Source organism: Nymphaea colorata, chromosome 1 (assembly GCF_008831285.2).
Source record: "Nymphaea colorata isolate Beijing-Zhang1983 chromosome 1, ASM883128v2, whole genome shotgun sequence".
NCBI lineage: Eukaryota > Viridiplantae > Streptophyta > Magnoliopsida > Nymphaeales > Nymphaeaceae > Nymphaea > Nymphaea colorata.
The window spans coordinates 12192617-12215741 of record NC_045138.2 but is presented as its reverse complement, the minus strand read 5'-3'; the positions used below and the strand labels follow the sequence as shown (position 1 = coordinate 12215741).

The window sequence follows — 23125 nt, the reverse complement described above, 5'->3', positions numbered from 1 at the left end:
GCTCAGAATCCATCAAAAATTTTCAATAAAACACTGTTATAACAAATGTCCTGCAAAACAAAAAATCCTTAATTTACAAAAATCATGACAAATTTTCTAAGAAAAGTTTCTTTGAGAAAAAAATTCATGGCGGGCCAACACGTATCAGAAATTTTTGGGGAAGCCATACTCCTTTACAAAAAATTTGAAATCGCCCCAGCACTTTTCTGGTTGGGTCAAGAGAGTTGTATTGAAGCGGTCATTATACTTTTTCCAACTTTATTATAGAGGGATAACAAACAAAAAAATTATCTATAAAAGCTCTTCTAGGATTTCGAAGATGAGGTGAATTTGGAACAAAAAGAATCCTCGTCCACCTTATTTCAGCAATTTATTCCTGAATTTAAAACTGGTGATTTTTTCTATGACGACCGAACGCGCTCTCTTAATGTTGGACAGCTTTAATGTTTCATTTTGATAATCTATTAATCAATTTTCCCTTCTTCTTTCTATTCGCTTTATTTTTTTTGAGTTCAACCCAAATTGAATAAGTAAAATATGTAATCATTCATCGGTTCACAATATTTTACAGTTCTTTACATGCCCTTTCATGCGGATGAAGGATGTTAATGGATCGAATTCGAATCAGATGTTTGTACCTCTTTAATCGTATCTGCTTCCGGATTTGAATGTGAACAAAGAAAGTCATGTCCAAATTCAAAATCCAATTGCATGATTTGAATATGACTTTTATATTCATATCTAAATCTAAATCCGAATTTTGAACCGAATCTGGCTGATTTTCAAAAGAGCATTTGATATATGATATATATATTTTTTAAACTAAATCTAATCTGAATCGGAATCCAATCATATATTTATATGTATATCCGATGTAATTGGGTGTCATTTCTTGGTCCAAATTTGATCTAATTTCTTAATCAGATAGTAGATTTTTTTTTTTTTTATGTCTGACTTTTTCGTGACGGTTCGATCGGACACCCGATCCAGATCGAATGTAGATGGTTTTATGCAAGGGAAGGATGGTCAATCCACTGCCGGAACGTACTCTCGTTCATCTCTCATTGGCTAAGATACTGCTTTGGAAACTTCCATTGGGAAGAAAAAGCGTTTTTTCTGAAACGTTCTTTAGACCCCCATTAGAGCGGGAAAAATCCATGTGCATCGTCTTCGTTCATAGTGGCAGGTAAAGAACAAAAAATGCAACATGTATTATGACATCTTGATGCAAAAGAAGTCACAGATTAGACACATGCAAACTTGAAGATAGACGGGGCATAACAATATTAACAAGCAAAGGCAATAAGTAAAATACACCTTTTTGACATTCCCTCTTCTCTAAAATCAACGTAAACGCTCGCAACCAATTTTTTATAGGAATAGTGAATATCTTTTATAAGAATAATGAATATCAACACATTGGCGCACTGAAATACTCTATTATCAGTTCGCTTACTAGCATGACCATGGCTAACCGAAAGTCAGCTTCGCCACTGCTTCTTTCTAAAATTTGATTATTACCAACATTGAAGCTTGCCACACGTGAAGAGTTATCAGCATCCTCTCCATTCGTCCTACTTTATACAGCCGTTCCCAACCATAACATAGTAAGGATCCCTTGGATCTTGACATGAAACCTTCATTGCTTGGATGTGCGACATTATGAATTTGAGCAGCATCTCTTTCTTTTTAAGTACAGCTTGTGCTAAGATTAATTTCGCTGCGGATTTCCGAAGCCTTCAATGTCCTCTCTCACCAAAAGGGGTTTAGTGTCGCAAGTTGAACCAGAGGCATGTGTCAAGTACATCTCTTGTCCGATTCCCATAGGCACTACTCTTTTGATGGCACTAAGAGCTGAGCTGAGGGGTTTTAAGGTTTTTCAGCGGTTTAGGGACTGGGTTTAGCCCTTCCCTATTAGAAGCATAATTATAACATGTTTCCCGTTTGGTTATAACTTGAACTTGTTGTTGGTGAATATTTGAGCACACGATTAGGGGCAATTTATTGGTAACAGCAAACACAATTTCCAGGATAAAGTTCCAGGCTTTCTTCTAAACCTTAGTTTAACCCTTGTGATTCAGATAATACCTGAATTATGCTCTTACGCATTTTTTAATTTGTTTTAACAGTTTGCAAACTGTATTCTCGCATTCAAATATTTAAAAAAATATTTTTTATAGTTAGTTTTTCATATCATATTCATTATTAGCTAATTCATAAATTCTTAGAAATTTTTCTCTTATTTTCGTATTCCAAGATTTTATTCACTTCTTCGAAAACTTCATAAAAGGTGCAAAGAAAAAAATGTAATGTATAACTAAGGAGATGCACAGCGATTGATACAGGCTGATAGGCCATAAATATTGTTGAATATTCATTCCTATAAAGTATGAAATCCAAGGCTGAGATGACAATGCTACATCCCGGCGGCACCACCTGTTGGGGGAAGATCAGTCCCAGGAGAGAGGAACCCCATAATATACAGGAAGATTACAACCTAGAATGCCGTCAGAACATGTTCACCAGGAAGAGGAGAGCTACCCGATCGAGGATTCTTTGGGTTCATGTAATAATATACAGCTTCTCGCAGGCACGAAAATGACGTTCCAATGTAAGCATGCATTAAAAAAGTTTCAGTTTTCCCTGTCAATTACTTGGGGAATTCTTTTCATATTGGGCCTTTCTGGTCTTCCAAACGTGATCTTCAGACAAATTATTTTTGCATGATAGTATAAATGGAAACACAATTGGTTATCAGATAGGCATCATTGAAGAATTTAACTAGAAGCGATCCACTTGGTTGACTGGATGGGGATGTATTTGCTGAACCCACTTTAAATATATATGCCAAATTAGTAGGAACTGACCGCCAATCTACCAATGAGCAACAAATTAACTAAATAAGAATATGTGTGTGCGTACCAGAGAGACGTAGATAGGGTGCTCCAGCATTTTCATAGCTACAAATACACCAACAGCACATCTACTGAACCAAAGAGAATAGACATTTTCAATTAAGTAAACCCCTTCACCAAACCCCAGAGAATATATATGACACTTACAAGGAAACCCCTTCCCCACTAAGAAGGGGGGGAAAAAAAAACTAGAAACTAAGCATAAAAATACGACCTAATTGCAGTTTTTGAATAAAATTATAGAAAATAGAGGTTCTTCCTGTGGATAAATTAAGCTACTTCTCCTTAGATTGCTTCCCAGGCACACCCCCATTGGTTACCCTTGAAGGTGATATCTTTGCAGGTGTGGACCGCTCCGCTTGAGAGAACAGAATGAAGATATGCATCAAAAGTGCGACTAGAAGCACAACAGCAGTGGTGAATATGATGCCGGTCCAGCTAGAGAAGATCAACGACCATTTGAAAAGTTTGGAAGAAGCAAATGACAGAAGGGACACCCAAAAGAGAATAACCTGTAGAGAACAGTACACACGTTAAACTTGACAAATTATAGGAGTGGTTCATGTTCCAGAACTCCGATGGAGCAGCCATCTGCAGGGAGGCAGATCATGTAATCTTACGAGAGCTATCTAACCTCAATGGTTTAATTTCTAAATTGTGTGTTCCGGTTTTAGTTTTAGTAAAGTTATATAATGGCTTTAGAGAAATAGGGAGGTCATAAAATCTAATTCACGCAACGGATTTCAAAATTTTTTTTTTCTTCTAAACCTATAGTTTTGGATTCTCCTGGCTTATCCATGAAGATGGATCTAAGAATTAATTTTGGCCAAAATATGGCTGCAAAACTATAAATGTTGGATGTCTAAATAAACAAACTATATATATATATATATATATATATATATATATATATATATATATATATATATATATATATATATATATATATATATATAATAGCGACAAACATCAATATCGGATAATTATAAGAGAGATTCTTATGGGGAAAGCCTCAAGAATTTCAATGCTTCCAGATAATTGCCAGATGGGTAAAACTTAAAGTCCATTGCTAAAAGAACCATAAATAGTTGTTAAAGCCACCATAAACTGTGAGCACACTAGAAACTGTCACTAATGCCAATATAGTGATTATTTTTTAGCAACAAGTGTTCTAATTTTAGCCATTCGGAAACATCTTATACTCAACAGGATTGATTATCCACCTCAAGAATTTCAATGCAATGGGATTTTATATATATATATATATATATATATATATATATATATATATAGTGAGTGAATGATGACTTTGGCTATGTAGAGTCATCCAGCATTCTAATAACAGCCATCCATATGAAGAAGATGGGTGACTAAGAGAAAAACAAGGAGAAAAAAGTGTGGAGTAATACTAGAAGATGAAAATGTTCATCACCTTTTTCTCCTTTTTTCCTCTTAACCGTCCATCATAATAGATCGGACGGCCTTGATTAGACAGCTAGGTGACTCTAAAAAGTCAGAGTCACCATTCAATTTTCATACATATATATATACATGCATACATACATACATACATACATACATATATATATATATATATATATATATATATATATATATATATATATATAATCCTGCTCTAATAGCTCATAAATCAAATCCAGTCCATATAATGTCCTATTTTTGAGCTAGAGGAAATGCGTCTCACGTCCACCAATTAGTAGGTATGACTTGTTGTTCAACTATGCCATTTGGCCTCATCTTAGACCCTGACACCCTCCATGGACGAATCTTGTGGAGAAACCCCTAGGTTTTATCTACTCGGCAATAAATAAACCTCTGCTCTTCTTTTGATCTCTCAGATATTTCTACATAATCTCAAAATGCTACCTTCAACTTTTTTTTAACACATCAAGAGACATCAAATCTGGGCCCATATCTCCCCTCTCCCCCCGCCTCTACCTCCCTCTTCCCATGGATCCCTCTCCTCCTCCACCTCCTCTCTCTCTCTCTCCCCTCTTCTCGTAAGGGAAACCGACACTGGGCCCCGCCAGCGATGACAAGAGGGAGCCACCAAGCTTCCTTGTTGAGAAAATGAGAGAAAGGGGGGATATAGAGAAGAGATCTGGGCCGTCCAATCTTAAATCGAATGGCCAAGACTTGATGTCCCCATGTGCATGTATAGTTAAAAGACAATCATCTATATCAATGACAAATGCTTAGTGGGAAACAAGCTTTATCAAGAATGGAAATTCGTTGAAACCTTCTTAGGCTTGACTCATCTACTTTTGGATCAGAACACATTCTATCATTTTGATTGTTGCCATTTCCTTTATGAGTGTGAGTCTAAGTTCTCCTAAAGTTTCATTCTTGTCATTCAGTTCATACTTGTCTCTGGACTTCAGCTCATCATTGATATGAGATTCATCATTGGTGCTCATTTCATTATTCAAATTATTTTTATATAAATATGTCACTATTACTAGTATCCAACAAATTGAATGGACAAATATATTTTATTTCCTTATTTGCACAAAGTTTTTCAAAGCCCTTTTTGTTTTTTATGGAAGTTATATTTTCTAGTAATATGAAATTTATCATTCTGACTGTCGTAACTGAAAAGACATCTCCACGTCTCACATGTCTATGTTTGTGCATCATATGTTTGTTTCTTGTATAATGGACTATTCTTAATCGTCATTTTCTACTTCGGATTTGGTAGCATATACTAACTCTGGCTGGGAAAATGTCCAAATAATTGCCACTCAACTGAATTTCGTCTAATTTTATATAATCTATTAATATAATGGAAACGTGAAAAGCAACAAAAAAGTCCCCCTTCCCAACTAAAGACTAAAGCTGAACACACAGCTGCAGTGACACCAATGGTGGAGATTGTATAGCTAAGGTAGTTCATTCAAGAAGTAGGAGTTATTAACCAACATCCTTCTCGTGACAATAAGAATGCTACATACAAGTCAGTTTTCAATAAAGGATGAAACACATTGAAATGGACTCTCACTATATTAAGGAAGAGTATTTGAAGAAGAATATGAAATCATATGTTACCTCGGAATTCCAGTTGAATGATTTCCTTGCCGAATATTTGTCTTCAAGATTTTACTTTTTGTTTAACTAATTTTTGGTTGTAACACTGTAATTTTGAGGGAGGCTGTTAAAGTTAGGGAAATACATGCGTATATACGTATTTTATGAATATATTATACTTATACATGCTTATGTATACAGTTGTATAAGTTGTTTTTAATCAGTATATGCTTGTTGGAGGTTTGATTCCAAATAGGTTCAATAATTTCTTTTGCACTTTTTGTATATTTCATTTTTTTGAGATGCAGCTCTTCTATCCATTGGAATGTTTCCAACTACTATTTGTTCTTCTCTTTAAAAGAGACTGCCGTCCCTGCTTGTAAGCCATGCTTCTTGGAAGCTTTTTATTGTGAAATAAAGAGCACAGTTTCTCTCATCTCAGCTCTATTGGTGTGTCCTAGTGAGATTTTTGAGTTCAAGACGTCCAGGATTTTATCTATATTACAGCATACACAAAAATATGCTGGACAAGTTGCCTGGTTAAACGTATGCAGTATATACTTCCAATGATCTCTAACCTATGTCACACGGGTACTCCTAAGGAGGAGTACCCGCACGGTATGGGTACGGTACCGGTACGCCCGTGGGTACGCCAATAATTCGGTCAACGCGTACCGGGTACGGTCAACGTACCCAGGTTCAAATCGGTCCACTTTCGGACTCGGTCAACTTTGACCGAGTCCAAAGATGTCCATTATTTATTTTAACGATTTTAAGTTTTTAACTTTTAAAAATTACCTAACGTTAAATTGGTCGAAGAAAACCCTAAACCCCTCGACATCTTCTTCCTTCTACCCATTTCACGAACGAGAGGAAGCATCTGGGGCGACCGGCGACTTGGGTGGACGAACGGCGGCGACCGGCGGCAGCGGCGTACGGCGACCGGCGACGGCGTACGGCGACCGGCGACATCGGACGGTATTTGCTTCCGTTTTGCCGATTTCTTTTATTTTCTGTCAATGCGCTCTTCTTTCCATTAGTCTGGTGCCGGCAGACGTCGTTTCCACCAGCGAGATCTTCACTTCTTAAAGCACGTAGTTCAGTTTTTCGTCATTTCCTCATTTGTCTTGGATATGCTATAAACGTCGCCTCCGTTCCTGCTTTTTCCTGTATAAGGTTTGTTCTCATATGCATCTGACATTCTGGTATTGCTTGTTTTCTCATCGGTTGAGGCGGTTCTTTTATGCGTGTTATTTACAGCATGTTCAATAGAAATTTTGTTTCTTTTTGTGCGTTATTTACAGCGTGTTCAATTTTGGGGAAATTTTGCCAAAGTTATTCTGTAAAAATCGTCACTGTTTGGGACTTTGGGGATGTTTAGTGAGTTTTCACTGTAAATTCATGTTGTTCCTGTGGAATTAGATAATGCCTTTGTTTTGACTTTCAAAACAAAAGGTGGCTAATAGTGACTGATTCAGTGATTCTGTAAAAATCTTGACATATATACATGTGTGTGTATGGCCGTACCCCCGTACCCAAATTTTTTGTAAATGGTTCGTACCCGCACCCGTACCCGTACCTATGTGACATAGCAACAAATTCATACAGTCTACCTAGGAAATACAAAAATAACCAGCATAAAACATACCATCATAGATTTTAGGGGTCGGCCAATATCTTGGAGTTGCTCATCAACAAAAGTACCATTAATTACATGCTTGTCCAATAAGGCATCCTGCATAACAGCACAAAAGAAGAAGAGGAGGTAAGCTGGCAACAGACAGCCAGAACAAAAGGGCAGTATCTTATCCAGTTTACAATTGTTGTTCAGGCAATGGATTACAGAGTAAAATTCACATGCCTTGGCAACAAATCTATCTCTGCACCATTGGGCAACTTCATCATCTGTCTGTGGCAACTCTTGCATTTCATGCCGCTTTATATGGACATGTACCTATGAATAAATAGAAAACACAATAGTTTGCCATCACATATCACTGTTCGAACCATATGGGCTCACAATAAAAAAAGAACAATGTAGAATAGAAAAAAGGAAACTGATAACCAAGAACATGCTTTGCCCTACTAAAACCTATAGAAAATCATATGAAGTAGAATTTTTAGAGAAGAATATTCAGAAATTAAGTATTCCCATTTTATTAGGAGCATTTCTTTGAGCACTTTCTACAGCAGTATTAAGTACTTGCATGGTAGTTGGAAATTAGATACATGTGTAACTATTGAAAATGCTACAATTGGATGGAAACACGCTTGGATGGAAACACGCCAATTATATGCACAAAAACCACATTAGTGATGCTTCTGCATTACCACTGAGGAAATTAAATTATACAAAATTATTACCAAGAACAAGGAACTGCAAAAAAGGGATGTGCATTGCATATCATATCAATTTTCTACATCTCAGCGCAATTCTTTTTTTTTTTAATACAAGATGGAGGTATACAATGGAGAAAAACAAAGACAATAAGACAATGTGTACATGTTTTATCAACCCAATAGATATGAAGTGATATGAGAGCTTATCTTCAGAGTCTCAAACCCATAAAACTGAATATCAAACCTCATATAGCTTGTTAATGTGAAAACAATACATGGTCATTGACACAGAAATTGTAGCAAATGAACAAATATTCGGCCAGTGACAACCATTTTAGCCCCTTGCAAGAACTATTCACCAGTAGAAAACTAGTACTATTGAAGAATATATCCTATCTATGGAACATAATAAATATAGAAAACAAATGGATAATTGAACATAAGGACTCTGGACAAATCTAGGGATAACCTATCCTGAATTTTGGATTTACATGGAAACGTAGATCCCAGATGCTATGCAGGCCGAGCCAAACATGATGCATACAACCTGTGGCAGGGGTTTGAAGAATGAATTATGTGTGATTCATCCTAACCTAAGTCACATGGGTGCTGGCACATGCTACAGGTTCAGACACAGGAATTTTATAAAACCATGCATACAGGAGTACAGTGGGGTGTTTTAACAATAGGAAACAAGTATGTAGTATGAGTTAATTAAGTAAAGGCTACCTTTGTAATACATCAGATGGATTTGCAAGTTTCTAAAATTTGAGCTTATTTTTGTAACATAGGAAAAATCGATGAGCATTAAAAAAGACTGAAGAAAGAGAAGAAGGGTTTAAAAGGATTTGAAATGTTTCCCACCACTCCCTCCTCCCCTCCCAAGCAGTTTTCAAAGGATTGGTCTGTAAGGAGCACTCATCAGTCATTCAAGGGCAGTTTTTTCAGCAGTATTCACTGTCTTTATTTTTTGAAATCGGACAGCTGGATTTTTGAAAAACAAAGCTTAAAATGTCATCATTTTGGCAGGTATGATCTAGAATAGATCCAAAAATGTACCCACTTACCCCGACATACTCGTATGAAAACAAATGTTGAACCAACACATCTACATCAGAGAAAGTCTTGTAGCCATGTTACTTAGAACCATAGCACAAATATCGTTCTCAGATTTTTATGGGCAACGATTTTCTCCAGGATTTTTTGGCAAAGATGTTTTTCACTTTTTTGTTAAGGGAAAATATCAAAGACTTCAAAAAAGTCAAAAAAAAAAAAACTAAAACATTAGGAGAAAATAAAATAAATGGGAAAATAATAAGAAAATATAAAAAATATTTAGTTAAAAATGATAAAAATGACAAAGTGATGAACACCATACTGCATCTAGGAGGTCACATTAAGTATCTAAAACAAGAGGAATAATGAAACAAAAGTTGAAAAAAATAAAAACAAAAAAAGAATGAAAAAAACATAAACGAAAAATCATGAAAAAATTATAATAAAAATTAATTGATGATGTGAACCACATGAGCAATGTCCAGGCTAGTAATAAAAAAATATAATAGAGAACCATTTAATTGCCTGATACAGTCAAATTGTCAACAACTCTCCATCATCAATCTTATTTTTTAATCTAAGGAACCTTTGGTCTCTCAATGCACAAGTTCAAAGAGTCGCTTGGCACAAACCTTCCATTGGAGAAAGCAACATTTCATTTTTCTCAAGATACAATCCTTACAAGTAAAATTGCCTTCACAAAATTGTCACGGAAAAGGAACAAGACAATTTACCAATGCTATGATGTCCTAACCTTTGGTGCCAAAGGCTCGAATCAATTTTTTTGCCACATTACAAAATGAAGACTTTGAAAGGTAAAAAAAAATCCATATGATATAGATCTCATATTCTAGAGTCTTCCCCACTGAACTTTTTAGGTTAGTGATCCTCTATAAAGCAATCCTTTGATGAGAATACTACACCATAGTAAGCAATTTGAGTAACAAATAAGAAATTAAGATTCAAATTTGAAACAAAACGAACATTAGGAACTTTAAAAGTTTCAATGTTAAAGTCTCTCCAAAATTCCATAACTTTTACTTCTAAGGCATGTGCAATTGGCCATTAAAAACAAAAGGTACAACAAGGCATTTATAACTGTTAAAGAGTGTTTCTGCAATATTAGAAAGTTGAATAGTAGTTCTTTAAATATTTTCTTATATTTAGAGGACTGATTTTGTAATTGTTATGTTGCCAACCCTAATCTCTTTTAATATGAGATTAGGGTCACGTGAATAAGCAAGAAAGTGTTTTCCTCTCTCTCTCTCTCTCTCTCTCTCTCTCTCTCTCTCTCTCGTCCCCTTCTTCCTCCAATATTCAACATGGTATCAAAGCTTTAGACCTAGGGCTGTGTGATCTAGGGTTTCACGCCTAGGGTTCCCTTCTCCTCTCATCTCTCCTCTCTTCCGCCAAACTAAGGTTTCACACCTAGGGTTCTTGCTGTTTACAAAACAAGCAAGTTGATTGGTTGGTTGGATAGGGGCTAATCACGTTTTTAACATGTGAAAACGTGATTAGCACCCTTGTGTTGCTGCTGCTGTCGTGAAGTTGCTGAAAGCTGCTGCCGTTGAAGCTTATCACGTCACTGAAATGGTGAATCAGATCAGACCTTGCTGCAAAATCAAATCTAACTCAAGTGCAGCCGTGGAAGATGTTCAGGCCAAAGAATGTCGGATCTGCTAGGCAGTCTGATTTGTTTAGCCCTGTGGTGCCTGGTGGATTCTCACAAGCAAAGGTATGTCGTGTGGGCAGGTTCAGTCTTTTTCCTACATCGTTGAAGTGAGACAAGTTTGAAATTGTATGGAGTAGGCAGATTTTTGTTTTCTCTCTGCATCGTTGAAGTGAGACAGGTTTTCTCTACTGTCAAATTTGTGCTTGTTTGGTACCTATTATCGACATCTGAAAGTGCTGCCTGCTATCCACGTCTGAAAACAGTCCGCCAATTTGTTTTGTGTTTGTGTTCAACCTGATCCTTAAGCGGATCTCGTGGAGGTTATTGTTGTTGTAATCAGATTTTTATGTTGACCGTGTGGGGCAGAGTCAATCTACTGCTTGTGGATATAATTTGACGTGAGGAGCAGAATGATCTACAAATCGTGGATATGAATCTATAAGTTGAGGTCTCATTAGTTGTGGACTGCTGCTAATCGTAAAGTTCCTGCTTGTGTTGCAGCCATCGGCTGAAATTATTTTGTTGAGTTGCTGCCTGAGTTAGTGCCTATGTTGCTGCCTGTTTTAGTGAATTTTTGAGTTGATGATTAGAGCCATAAGTGTGTTCCAAATTCTTCTATGTTGTCGTGCCTTGGTTGAAGTTAACTATTGCACCTTATACATTCATATTGTGAGTACAATTCTGGTTGGAATTTTACTATGGCTGATGGTAATGTGTCCGAGGGTTCCAATGACTACAAGATGGCTGGAAATTCCTTCTCATATGCCTGCACGACTGTGATAGACTCTTCCTTCTCTGTTGGTGCTTCTACCGATGACCCAGATATGATGTGGATGATAGATTCTGGCGCCTCCAGGCACTGTTGTAATCAACCACATATTTTTTCATCATTAGTTAGGTTCTCTACACCACAGCATGTCAGACTGGCTGATGGCAAGCTATCTCCTGTATTGGGCAGCGGTGATATTTATCTCCCACATTTAGGCACTATTACCAACGTGCTCTATGCTCCACAGTTTCCTGTTAATTTGTTATTTGTTAAGCAGCTGGCTATTGATTTAAAGTGTAGAGTCATTTTTGACCCTGGTACATGTTCTTTTCAGGATTTACTAACTGGGAAGATGATTGGTGGCGGCCATGAACGTGAGGGTCTCTATTTCTTGTCTGTCCCAGTAAATGTTGCTGCATCTTCATTTTCCTCAAAGCCTTCTCCTTTTCAGTGGCATCTCAGACTGGGCCATCCTTCAGTGTCAAAACTTCGTCGCATGCTTCCAGGTATTACTATATCAGAGTCCTTCTTATGTGATGCTTGCCAATTAGGCAAACATACACGGAGTAGCTTTCCTTCGAGTCAAGAACCATCTAGTCAAAGTCCATTTGATCTCCTTCATGTGGATGTGTGGGGTCCTAGTCGGGTTCCTTTTCACTTGCGTTTTCGGTATTATCTTGTTTTGGTTGATGATTTTACTCGAGTCAGTTGGGTATTCTTGTTACGGGAAAGATCCGAAGTCATATCTATTCTTCCTAAATTTGTCAAGGAAATAAAAACTCAATTGGTTTCATTGTCAAAAATATTCGCACTGATAATGCTCTTGAATTCAAATCTTCCGTTCTACTTCAGTTTTATGTCAATCATGGAATTCGGCCTCAATATACTTGTCCATACACATCCCAACAAAATGGTGTTGCCGAACGCAAACATCGACAACTCCTAAATGTGGCCCGTACCCTCATGCTGCATTCTCATATGCCCGCCTACTTTTGGGGGGATGCTATTCTTACTGCATGTTACCTCATTAACAGATTACCCTCGTCAACCATCCAAGAACGTATTCCCATTCAACTTTTATATTCAAATCGACCACTATTTCATATACCTCCCAAAGTATTTGGATGCACTTGCTTTGCACACATCCTAGGCCCAGACAAAAACAAACTTGCTGCCCAAGCCATCAAATGTGTATTTATTGGATACTCTGCCAATTAAAAAGAATATAGGTGCTTTGATCCCCAGAATAAGAAAGAGATTACCAGTGCGGATGTTACATTTTTTGAGTCTCGTCCTTATTTTTCTCCTTCGAGTCCTCCTCTGTCTGAGATGCCTATACCTGTTCCTCTTCCCATTCCACCAGTGTCCCTTGAATCCTTACCGCCATCTCAACCTATGTCACATGAACGTTTCTTTGATCCTCCATTGGTTTACACTCGTCGTCTTGGTCCCTCTTCCAACCGCCTACCAGCGTCTTCTCAAGAGGTAAACTCCACTTATCAGACTGATTCAGGTTTAAATGATGAACACTATGCAGATGATCTCCCTATTGCTATTCGTAAGGGAAAGCGACAGTGCACACTACACCCAATTTCTAATTTTGTCTCTATTGACCATTTGAGTACAAGTTTGGTGCAGTTTAATCGAGCTCTGTCTAGTCACATGATCCCTTCTTCTCACCATCAAGCCCTATTAGATTCACGGTGGCGACATGCCATGCAGGAGGAAATGGATGCTCTTATCTCTCGAGAGACTTGGGAATTGGTGGATCCACCGAGGCACTGTGATGTGGTTGGCTCCAAGTGGGTGTTCACCATCAAGTATCATTCTGATTGTTCAGTTGAACGGTTCAAGGCACGTCTTGTCGCTAAAGGATATACATAGACTTATGGTGTCGACTCCTTTGAGACCTTTTCACCCGTGGCTCGATTGGGCTCTATTTGACTTATTATATCTCTTGTTGTCCAGCGACAATGGCCTTTATTTCAGCTGGACGTGAAAAATGTTTTTCTATATGGAGATCTTTCTGAAACTGTCTATATGTAGCAACCACCTGGTTTTGAGAGACAGAGGGAGTGTTCCAAGGTATGCACATTAAAGAAGCTATTTATGGGCTTAAACAGAGTCCTCGTGCATGGTTTCATAAGCTATCTGAGGTCTTATCTAAATGTGGCTTTCGTCGGTCTCAACTTGATCACTCATTGTTTATCAAGCAAGGTACATCTGGTATAGTGATATTAATTGTTTACGTTGATGATATTGTTTTCACTGGGGAAAGTGATCAAGAGATAGCTCAGACAAAGGAGTTTCTTCAGAAACACTTTGTCACAAAAGACCTTGGACAACTTCGTTATTTTCTTGGTATTGAGGTGGCCCGTAGTAGTAAAGGAGTTGTGGTATCTCAGAGAAAATATGCTTTGGATCTTCTGCAAGAAACAGGTTTATTGGGGGGCATGAACTCTCACATTCATATACATGATGATGAATCAGAGTTTTTTGACTCTAAATCTTACAGATCTCTAATAGAAAAACTGCTATATTTGACTGTCACTCGCCCTGACATTAGCTTCGCTGTGAATAAACTAAGTCAATTCATGGAGAAACCTATGAAAGTTCATTGGAACGCTGCTCTTATGGTTGTCAGATACCTGAAATCAGCCCAAGGAAAGGAGTTATGGTTCAAAAAGGAAGAAGGTGTTACATTGAAGCATATAGTGATGCTGATTATGCAGGATCTGTAGACGACAGAAAGTCTACTACAGGTTTTTGTGTCTTTGTGAGAGGTAATCTTGTTTCTTGGAGGAGCAAGAAGCAGAATGTAGTGGCTCGATCTAGTGCTGAGTCGGAATATAGGGCTATGGCTCAAACTGCGGCTGAAATGTCATGGGTCAGATCATTACTTTTAGAGTTGGATGTTTCAGTGAATCTCCCAATGAAGATGTATTGTGACAACAAGGCGGCTACCTATATTGCTAACAATCCTGTTTTTCATGAAAGGACAAAACATATTGAAGTGGATTGCCACTATGTTCGGGATTTAGTTCAAGAAGGAATTATTAGCACTATTCATGTCTCCTCTGAAGATCAGGCAACTGATATGTTCACCAAGGCTCTTCCCACAGGCGATTTCCTGAGAGGTTGTAACAAGCTGAGCATGATTGATATCTATGCTCCAGCTTGAGGGGGAGTGTTAAAGAGTATTTCTGCAATATTAGAAAGTTGAATAGTAGTTCTTTAAATATTTTCTTATATTTAGTGGACTGATTTTGTAATTGTTATGTTGCCAACCCTAATCTCTTTTAATATGAGATTAGGGTCACGTGAATAAGCAAGAAAGTGTTTTCCTCTCTCTCTCTCTCTCTCTCTCTCTCTCTCGTCCCCTTCTTCCTCCAATATTCAACAATAACATTTTGAAAGAGATTTCTCATAAAAGAAGCTTGCAAGTTTAAAGGCAAGTGGATATATCCTAAGGAGAATGTATAGAGATGGCTCTTGGTATAAATGGGTTGCCCTTGATGAGAGATTGAAGAGCCTCCATGAGTTGCATAAGAGACAAGGACACAATTATTATTCCTTTTTCTTTGCATCTTCTTGAGGTTCAGCAACAGGAACTCTCTTATAGTCTTATGTTTTAAGGTTCCCGTCTTCTATGTTTAGGACATTATAGTTTAACATATCCCGCTTCTCCGCAACGATAACAATTAACGAGTAGTTCTTTTTAATGAATCGCAATATTGTTAAAGAGAGGAATCTATATGCTTTAACATTTGAACCAGGCCTTGATGCATCAAGGACAATAATTCTTAGCTCCAGCAAAGGAGATCCTATTCTTCATAAAGAGTCCAACAAGGGTCACTTGAATTGAAAGAACATGCTCTAAGAAATGGCCTAACTCTATAAGATTCATCTGAGGCCAATCCTGAACATGAAAAAACTTACTTCTTCTAATTGGTTGGCCAAATCATGAACATGGAAAAACTTTCTTCTAATTGTTGATTACAAAAACCAATATCCAGAAGGTCTTGCCACTTTGAGCTCATCACTGAGTTGAGTGAGAACTGAGAAGAACAAGATATTCCCCAGTAGTTTTATCTCCTAATTGCATAATTCTTTGTAGGAGATTACATTTATGGCCAACAACCTCCATGGTATGGGTTTTTTAAAGATAAGCCCATGTTTCATGGGTTAACTTAGCAAGATTTACATTAATCAGCGTATCTAGACTATTTGAAATTTTGAAGGCATAGCATAGTTTTGTAGTGTCCAGCTTCTCAAGTTTCCCATTTCTTTTAATAGCCACTAATAAATTTTTCCCAAAAGCTCTATTGCTGCCTGCAACTTCTTTCCTAAGAATTCCTTTGCATTTTTTTTCAGTTCTGTCAATGAAACTCCGAAGTCCTTCCACCAATATGGTGTCCTATCATAAAAGACCATGTAACATGGTAGACGAAAACTTTGGGGAAAAGATAGTGACAAAAAACTTTTCATCTAATACAAACAGAAAAAAAGAAATTTACTTAAAGGACCTGAGGAGAAAGCAGAGTTCAGGAGAATCACAGCAACAAATATCCCCAACACTGCCTACACATGCCACACAAGGACAAACAATCAACAGCAGCACATTACTTAAGCACAAGCAAGACATCACATGACATTTGGGCTGATTCTGCATGTAATGAAATGGTGACAACAGCAACTAAATTCCTCACAAATAGGAAGTAAACAGATGGCTCTCAAGAATCAATATTTTATCAAGGCTAAACCACCAAGCTCTCTAAGAGCAACACATTCAAGAAACAATACTGGATTTCATTAAAGAGAAGTCACAGAAATCTTAAACTAAAATTATAAGAGGGGCAGCCTCTATATATACAGCAACGGACTGAAATAGCTGTTGAGCTAGTCCCAACAGACAAACATGCAGCCATCAGACTAACCAACAGCTAGCTCCCATTTTATGGCTGAGCTGAAATAAACAAAAAGGAAAATAAGAACTTAAAGAACACATGAAAAAGAAACAAGGCAACAGAAAACTGTGCAGCAAAAAGTACACGGCACTTGTACTATGTATTCATTAAATAACATATGTGTGTACAAATATATGTACATACGTATATACAAAAATTCTATATATATACATAAGTGTGTGTGCATGTGTGTGTCTGGTGTGTCTGTGTATGTTATGCAGATGGGAAATGAGTAAAACCAGTTAAAAAACACAACCAAAATGGGCCTGGATTTTCATGTCCCTTTTTCACCAGAATCCGCCGATCCTAGGGTGGAAAGGATGGTTATGAAAAAGAAAAATGAAAAAGAGGAGGAAAGAAAAAGTACGTGAGAGAGATACAGAAGAAGGGTTGGAAAAACCAGTCACAAAATGAACCAGTCATAAAATGGAACTGTTTGTGTATGTGTGTGTGTGTGTGTGAGTAAGTTTTTAAAGCACAACATTATGCAGAAATATAACACGTAGATGAGCCAATCGTTTCAGGCTTTAAGCTATTCTTCGATGCTTACAACAGAAGATTTGCCCTTCAGAATGCTCAGCATAGTAGGGGATGGCTGATCTTTTGGAATAGTAATAGTTACATCATAGATGGCTGAAACAAATGAGCGCATGGTGGCTACAGCTGAAACAAATCCCTGCATTGAACAAACAGTTGCCTAAGATGAAAGTGAAAAATTATAAGTGTAACATCAGAAAGTTTTCTATCAGTACACAACAATAAGAGGATGTGTTATATAGATAACAAGAATGATATGCACCCATCAGATTTAGGAACAAGAACCCTGTGTCATGAACACTTCCATAAGCATGAAAGGTAATTGCCTGACATTCTAGACACCGACAATTCCATGATACTTCTTAATTTTCACTTTGATAGACAAGCAGGCTCTCCATCATTTATCAACTAAGGAAAAAGAAAAGTAGGGCCATTCAAGGTCGAAGCATAGACAGAAAAAACTCAGCACCTTATAGCAAAACAAAATTTAGAAATTTTACATAGCAAAGCAAGAAGTAACAACAGCAGGCTCAAAATAAAGTTAATCCTAGTGTACAAAGTTGGCATAAACTCATCATAGTTGAAAATCAAATTCAGTGAGTCAGAGATGCACCAGCACCCAGTGCAGGCACGAGATGGGTGTGACAACCTCCTTGAAGAGTTTGTGCTACATAGTGCATAAGACAGGGCTATAAGATGCAACCACAGCTGCAAATATTGTTTTCGGGTTCTAAATGGCAAGGTTTTTCTCGGGTTTAAAACGGGAAACTTGGTTTTTGGGAAAAATTCAGCACTTTAAAACAATTAATCTTTCACCGAGAAAGATAAAGGTGTTCAAAATCTTAAGAATAAAATGCAAAAAATGTGAAAATAAAAATCTGGTAATTAAAAGCAGTAAAAAACGTCAAAAACGTCAACAAACACAAAGAAAATGAAAAAACAAGAAAAAAGGCACTTTTTGATTTTTGGCTTTTGTTTTGAAAAAAAAAATGTTTTCCCCTTTTTTGGTAACCTGTTTTTAATGTTCTTAACATGTTTTCTTTTAAAAAACCTGTTTTTTGTGGCTATGGATGCAATAAACATGGAAATGTTTGCTTTGCCAGCTCTTAACAAGAACAAGAACACAGAAAAGAAAAGATTCAGCAAAAAAATAATGGCAATTCCTCAGATAAGTGGTCAACATGGATGCAGTCTATAAGTCTATTCAGAAAAAAGGAGAAAAGGATACTAGTGAAAAGATGAAATGTACACAAAAAAATATGTAAATATTTCTCATATTAGAAAATTGTTAGGATGGCAATGACTTCCAAATAATGTACAAGGATTCTCCAAGTAAAGTAGTAAACCAATCAGATTTCTAGGCAGTATATGTTTTTAACAGTAATTTTAATCAAATTTCAGATTTTACTTGTAAGCATCAACCACCAACCTAGGTGGAAAATAAAAATGCATTTCTTCTTTAGACTATTCATCTTTTCAATGAAACATCAGCCTAAATTCCTCCATGTCTTGCAAACAAAAATCATGGCAAATAATTGACACTGCAAAATGTGATACCAAAATCATGTTAGAAGTGGAGACTAGAAAAAATGGCAATACCATCAATATATTGTGCTTCAAATACAGAATTCTGTGTTTAATGTATGATGACCACTAAATGAAGTTGTGACTGCTAATGACTGAAGACTACATTCCAATGAACCACACAGATAATGCAATGAAACCAGACATGAAATTATAAGACAGATAGCCAAATGCCAAATAAAATTTTTAAATCACAGCCCAGAAACAAAACTTAAGTGGATCTTTTGTTCTAAATAGTTAGTTATGGTGCTAATTATCAAAGATAGTTAAATAATATCACAATTATCACAGGCATGGCTCTGATTGTTTTTCCAATTAACCTGATCTGAATTTGAAGTCTCAGTGTCATTGTTGACCTCGAAAAGTAGGAAACAAAATTTATCTCTATCATATCCTCACAGAAAATTTTTGCTGCCAACTTTATTTTTATACCAAAGTACAAAAAAGGAACAGTAAGAAAATATAGGCAAACTCTCAGGTCCATTGAGCGGACCTCCATGTAACAGAACAGATTTGATTAGCTGAAACATAGAACAAAGGGCTCTACAGGCCATACATAAATTGAATCCTTCAACTAAAAGATTTTCTAAAGGTTATAGTTCAGTGATATTTCACAAAATTAACATGGAGGTTCATAATTTTGCTTCAAAATCCACGAACAGTTAATCCCCTTACAGAAAACAATGACAGTAAGATAGCCAGCATATGTACTTCAGAAATCCATAAGGTACTTCATCAAAGACAACATTGTGGCAACTATCTGAGACCAAATACAATCGTTGCACAAACTCACTTTTGTGCGAGGAATCAAAACATTTCTAGGAACAGGCAATCCGCTTGCTTCAGCATACTCCTGAGCTGCTACAAGCTTTGCCTGAGTGAATCGTGTTCCCTCAACAAAAAGTGCCAACCAAAAAGGGCGAGGAAAGTCCTTCAATCGCTGTAGGCCGAACTGCAACATCAAATTATAAAGCATGAATTTTGCAGCAGTACATCGGAACTCACAGCCATTTTTCCTGGATGCCCATATATATGATAAGTGGCATGCATACCTTCAATGTGTTCTCATCCTTTGCCCAGCTTCTCTCAAGGAACAAATATTCAGAAAACCACATGGACCAGCCAAGAACCTGTATATAGTTCAGATTTCAAAAACCTTGTGCAAATTTAATTGGCTGTGTTAAAACTTAAAAGATAAGCTGAAAGATGCCAGGACATATGGCTCACAGAGCAAAACCGTAAAAAGTGTCTGAATACCTATGAGTTGAGGACTTGAGATACCCAAAAGATCACATAATTTAGAAGAGTTGCACTTGCAGCATTCACAGAATATTTTCATTGTGCCCAAGTGTGAAATTGCATTATACAATCTGAGTTAAAATTTTTCTTGACAAGTAGCTAACTGATTACTAGTATTAGGAGACAACATTTTCTTGCACAGGCAGGTGTCAACAGCTGTAGCATCTCTGCCACAAAACTTCCAGACCCACAAATCCTGTCAGCATCAATCATTTTATAGGCGCTCCAAGGAGGAAACAATTGTGCTTTCTTAAAGACTATGAATTCTAATGGTTTAATCTTTTTTAGAATCCAAAGGATATCACATTGAATTCTTTAACTGACAGTCAAAGGCTATTTCTGTCCACTCTATTATAAAATGTTTTAAATTTATCTACCATTTTAGCCTTTGTAAGTGAGGACAGTTTTGTACTACTGCCTTTAGTAGAGCCTTAAAGTAGGGTTCCGTTCCCTACTGGACGGACTTTTACTTTTGCCCTTTGGTTTGTAACTTTGTAACGTGACTTGCTGCTCTATACAATAGCAGATTGAAGTTAATGAAGATTCAGCTTCATGTTGCATGATTCTATTTCTTGCTGAATTTTGTTTTTGGTTCTGAAGTTTGCACACACAATAATTGAATAGGAAGAAGGGTTCGTTATCCTAACACACCTCAACCAAATAAGAATGTCGAACAAAACTACAAACATATAATTGATAGTGTGATGAGTAGGATGCGTCGTAGCAGCCTCCCTCCCTTATGGACACAAGCATTTCATACTGCAATATATGTGACAAGCAGGTTGCTTATGGCAATTGTTGAAGATAAATCCATTGTCACATATATCGTGTATGGGTATTATACGGCGAGGAATTTCTTGAGTATAATACGGCAAAGTTGTATATCTCGGGAATATATCGGGAAAATCTCGGCAAATTTTTAAAAAATTTAAAACATTTAATAAATCCTGAAAATTTAAAAAAATAATAAAAAATATAAAAAACGTGAAAAAATGCATATTATTTTCACGTTTTTTATTTTCTGGTGTTTTTTTAAAAAAGATGCGTCTAATTGCCGTTTTATACGGCTGACTTATTTTTCGCGTATTATACGCATTTTTTTTTTTTGAAAAAAAAACGTTTTCTGTGACAATGGATAAATCTACACATAATACACTCATTGGTATTCATCCTAATTATTATGTCTTGCATGCTTTTGAAAGTGCTTGTCATGTCACATTGACAGGGTTGTGAGTCATAAATTTAAGGACCGAGCTCTAAAGGGGCAGTTTTGTGGGCTTTGTGGATGAGGTTAAAGGATATAAACAGTAAGCAAATCAATAAAAATGTGACAAAATGCCATTTTTTATTAATTGTTTTCTATCACTGCCTCAATGTGAGCCATGCATCACCACCAGCTATTGAGGTCTATCATCCATGGTTGAGTACAAAACCACTCCCTAGTCATCCAAGTTGCATCAACAGCAAAAACATACTCAAGTAGTTGAGGAGTTGGTAGCCCAACAAGGCATCAAAACATCACCAGAATGGCAGAAGAGAGACCGCATATTCAATAGATCCTACCCAATAAATGATTCCACCTCCCACCTCCTCACATGCATATGATGTCATATAGTCTACCTGTCCCCATCATCCAATTGCATAGTAAGTTACAATAACTTTTCTATGGACTTTCAATTGTTCTTAGCAACTCTAGGAAAGGAAGATGAACTTATTGCATTCTATGTAGTCAATTTTAGGAAGTGGATGGAAACCAGGAATGGTGAAACAGAAGCCCTCCATGAATCCAGTGATAATGCATGAAAATGCCTTGATTTTTAATATTATTTTCATGCAATTTTGATGTGATTTAATTTTTAAATCCCCATGTTTGTACTTGTGTAGCGCTCAAGGAGTCGCGGTTCAAATTTGATTGAAATCAGAGCTAAAACAAAGAAGCTTTGCTACCCAGCTACAAGGTGATGCCACTTTGGACAGAAGCTTCCATTCCACCATGACCCTCTTCTTTCCTTATCTTTGTTCTCTAATAACTCGAAGCCAAGCTCGGTGGGTGGAAAAGTAGAGCCCAAAGGAGGATTCTAGAGCTGGGAGTTGCTACAAATCAGGGATTCAAGGAGACTAAACACCGTTTTCTGGTAGGTATTAATGATTTCTTTCATTTTATGCCAACTTTGTGTGTTTTGCATGTCCTTGTGGTAGAAGCTTAGAATTTCGTGTTTTCCAGCAATATACCTTTGTTCCTAGATGAGTTTCTGTGTTGGGTCATCTAAATCATGTGTGTGTTTGATGTTTTACTGATTTAAGCATGTATATCTTAGTTAGTTTGGTCGGTCAGCTTGTACTGGTGTGAATTTTTTTTTGTTATTTTTTTTATCGTGTGGAGATAATATCTTAAAATTTTCAGCCTAAGTCACATGGACGCTTCGGTTTTGCTGATGCACCAGCATCGACACGATGCGGGTGCGGATGCGACCCAGATTCGAACCCAACCGCAGTCAAAGAGAGTCGGGTGCGGTTGACCGCACCCAACCATTTTTGTCATTTTTGGACGTGCACCCGACTCGCACTTGACGCGAGTGGGATGCGGTCAATCCGCGTTGTTGAAATCAGAAAGTTTAGTTTTAAGAATGGTAGTTTTCTGAACATTTAAAAGTTAGAGTCCCCTTTTGTCTTTTTTCAATTTTCTATGTCTTACTTATGTAACAGCCACAGTCGTGCCCTAATCTCTATTTAAGTAGAGGTTAGGGCACGATATGAAGAATGAATCTTTTCCGTCTCTCTCTCTCTCGTTCCTTCATTTCTCCATCGTGTAGCATGGTATCAGAGCAGGTAGCCTTCCCCTCTCCTGCCCTCCTCTCTTCCTCTTCCTCATCATCTCTTTATTTTGTCCTGATCTGCCATGGGTGGCAGTTTGCCCTAAGGGGCTCTATCGTATGGGAGA

At 37.1% G+C, this 23125-nt stretch overlaps 1 protein-coding gene across 1 annotated transcript in view; it reads right to left on the bottom strand.

Annotated features, from left to right (window-relative positions):
• Positions 1-2984: 2984 nt before the first annotated feature.
• The window catches only part of LOC116253946 (1-acyl-sn-glycerol-3-phosphate acyltransferase PLS1-like), a 46306-nt gene continuing 26165 nt past the window's right edge, over positions 2985-23125 (bottom strand). Inside the window, exons 6-11 of the mRNA XM_031628952.2 lie at positions 19938-20015; positions 19679-19837; positions 17315-17440; positions 7822-7914; positions 7609-7695; positions 2985-3427 (exon numbers count right to left, since the gene is read on the bottom strand). Coding sequence (XP_031484812.1) covers positions 3191-3427; positions 7609-7695; positions 7822-7914; positions 17315-17440; positions 19679-19837; positions 19938-20015 — 780 coding nt within the window. The 3' untranslated portion in view covers positions 2985-3190. The remainder of the gene's footprint in view (positions 3428-7608; positions 7696-7821; positions 7915-17314; positions 17441-19678; positions 19838-19937; positions 20016-23125) is intronic.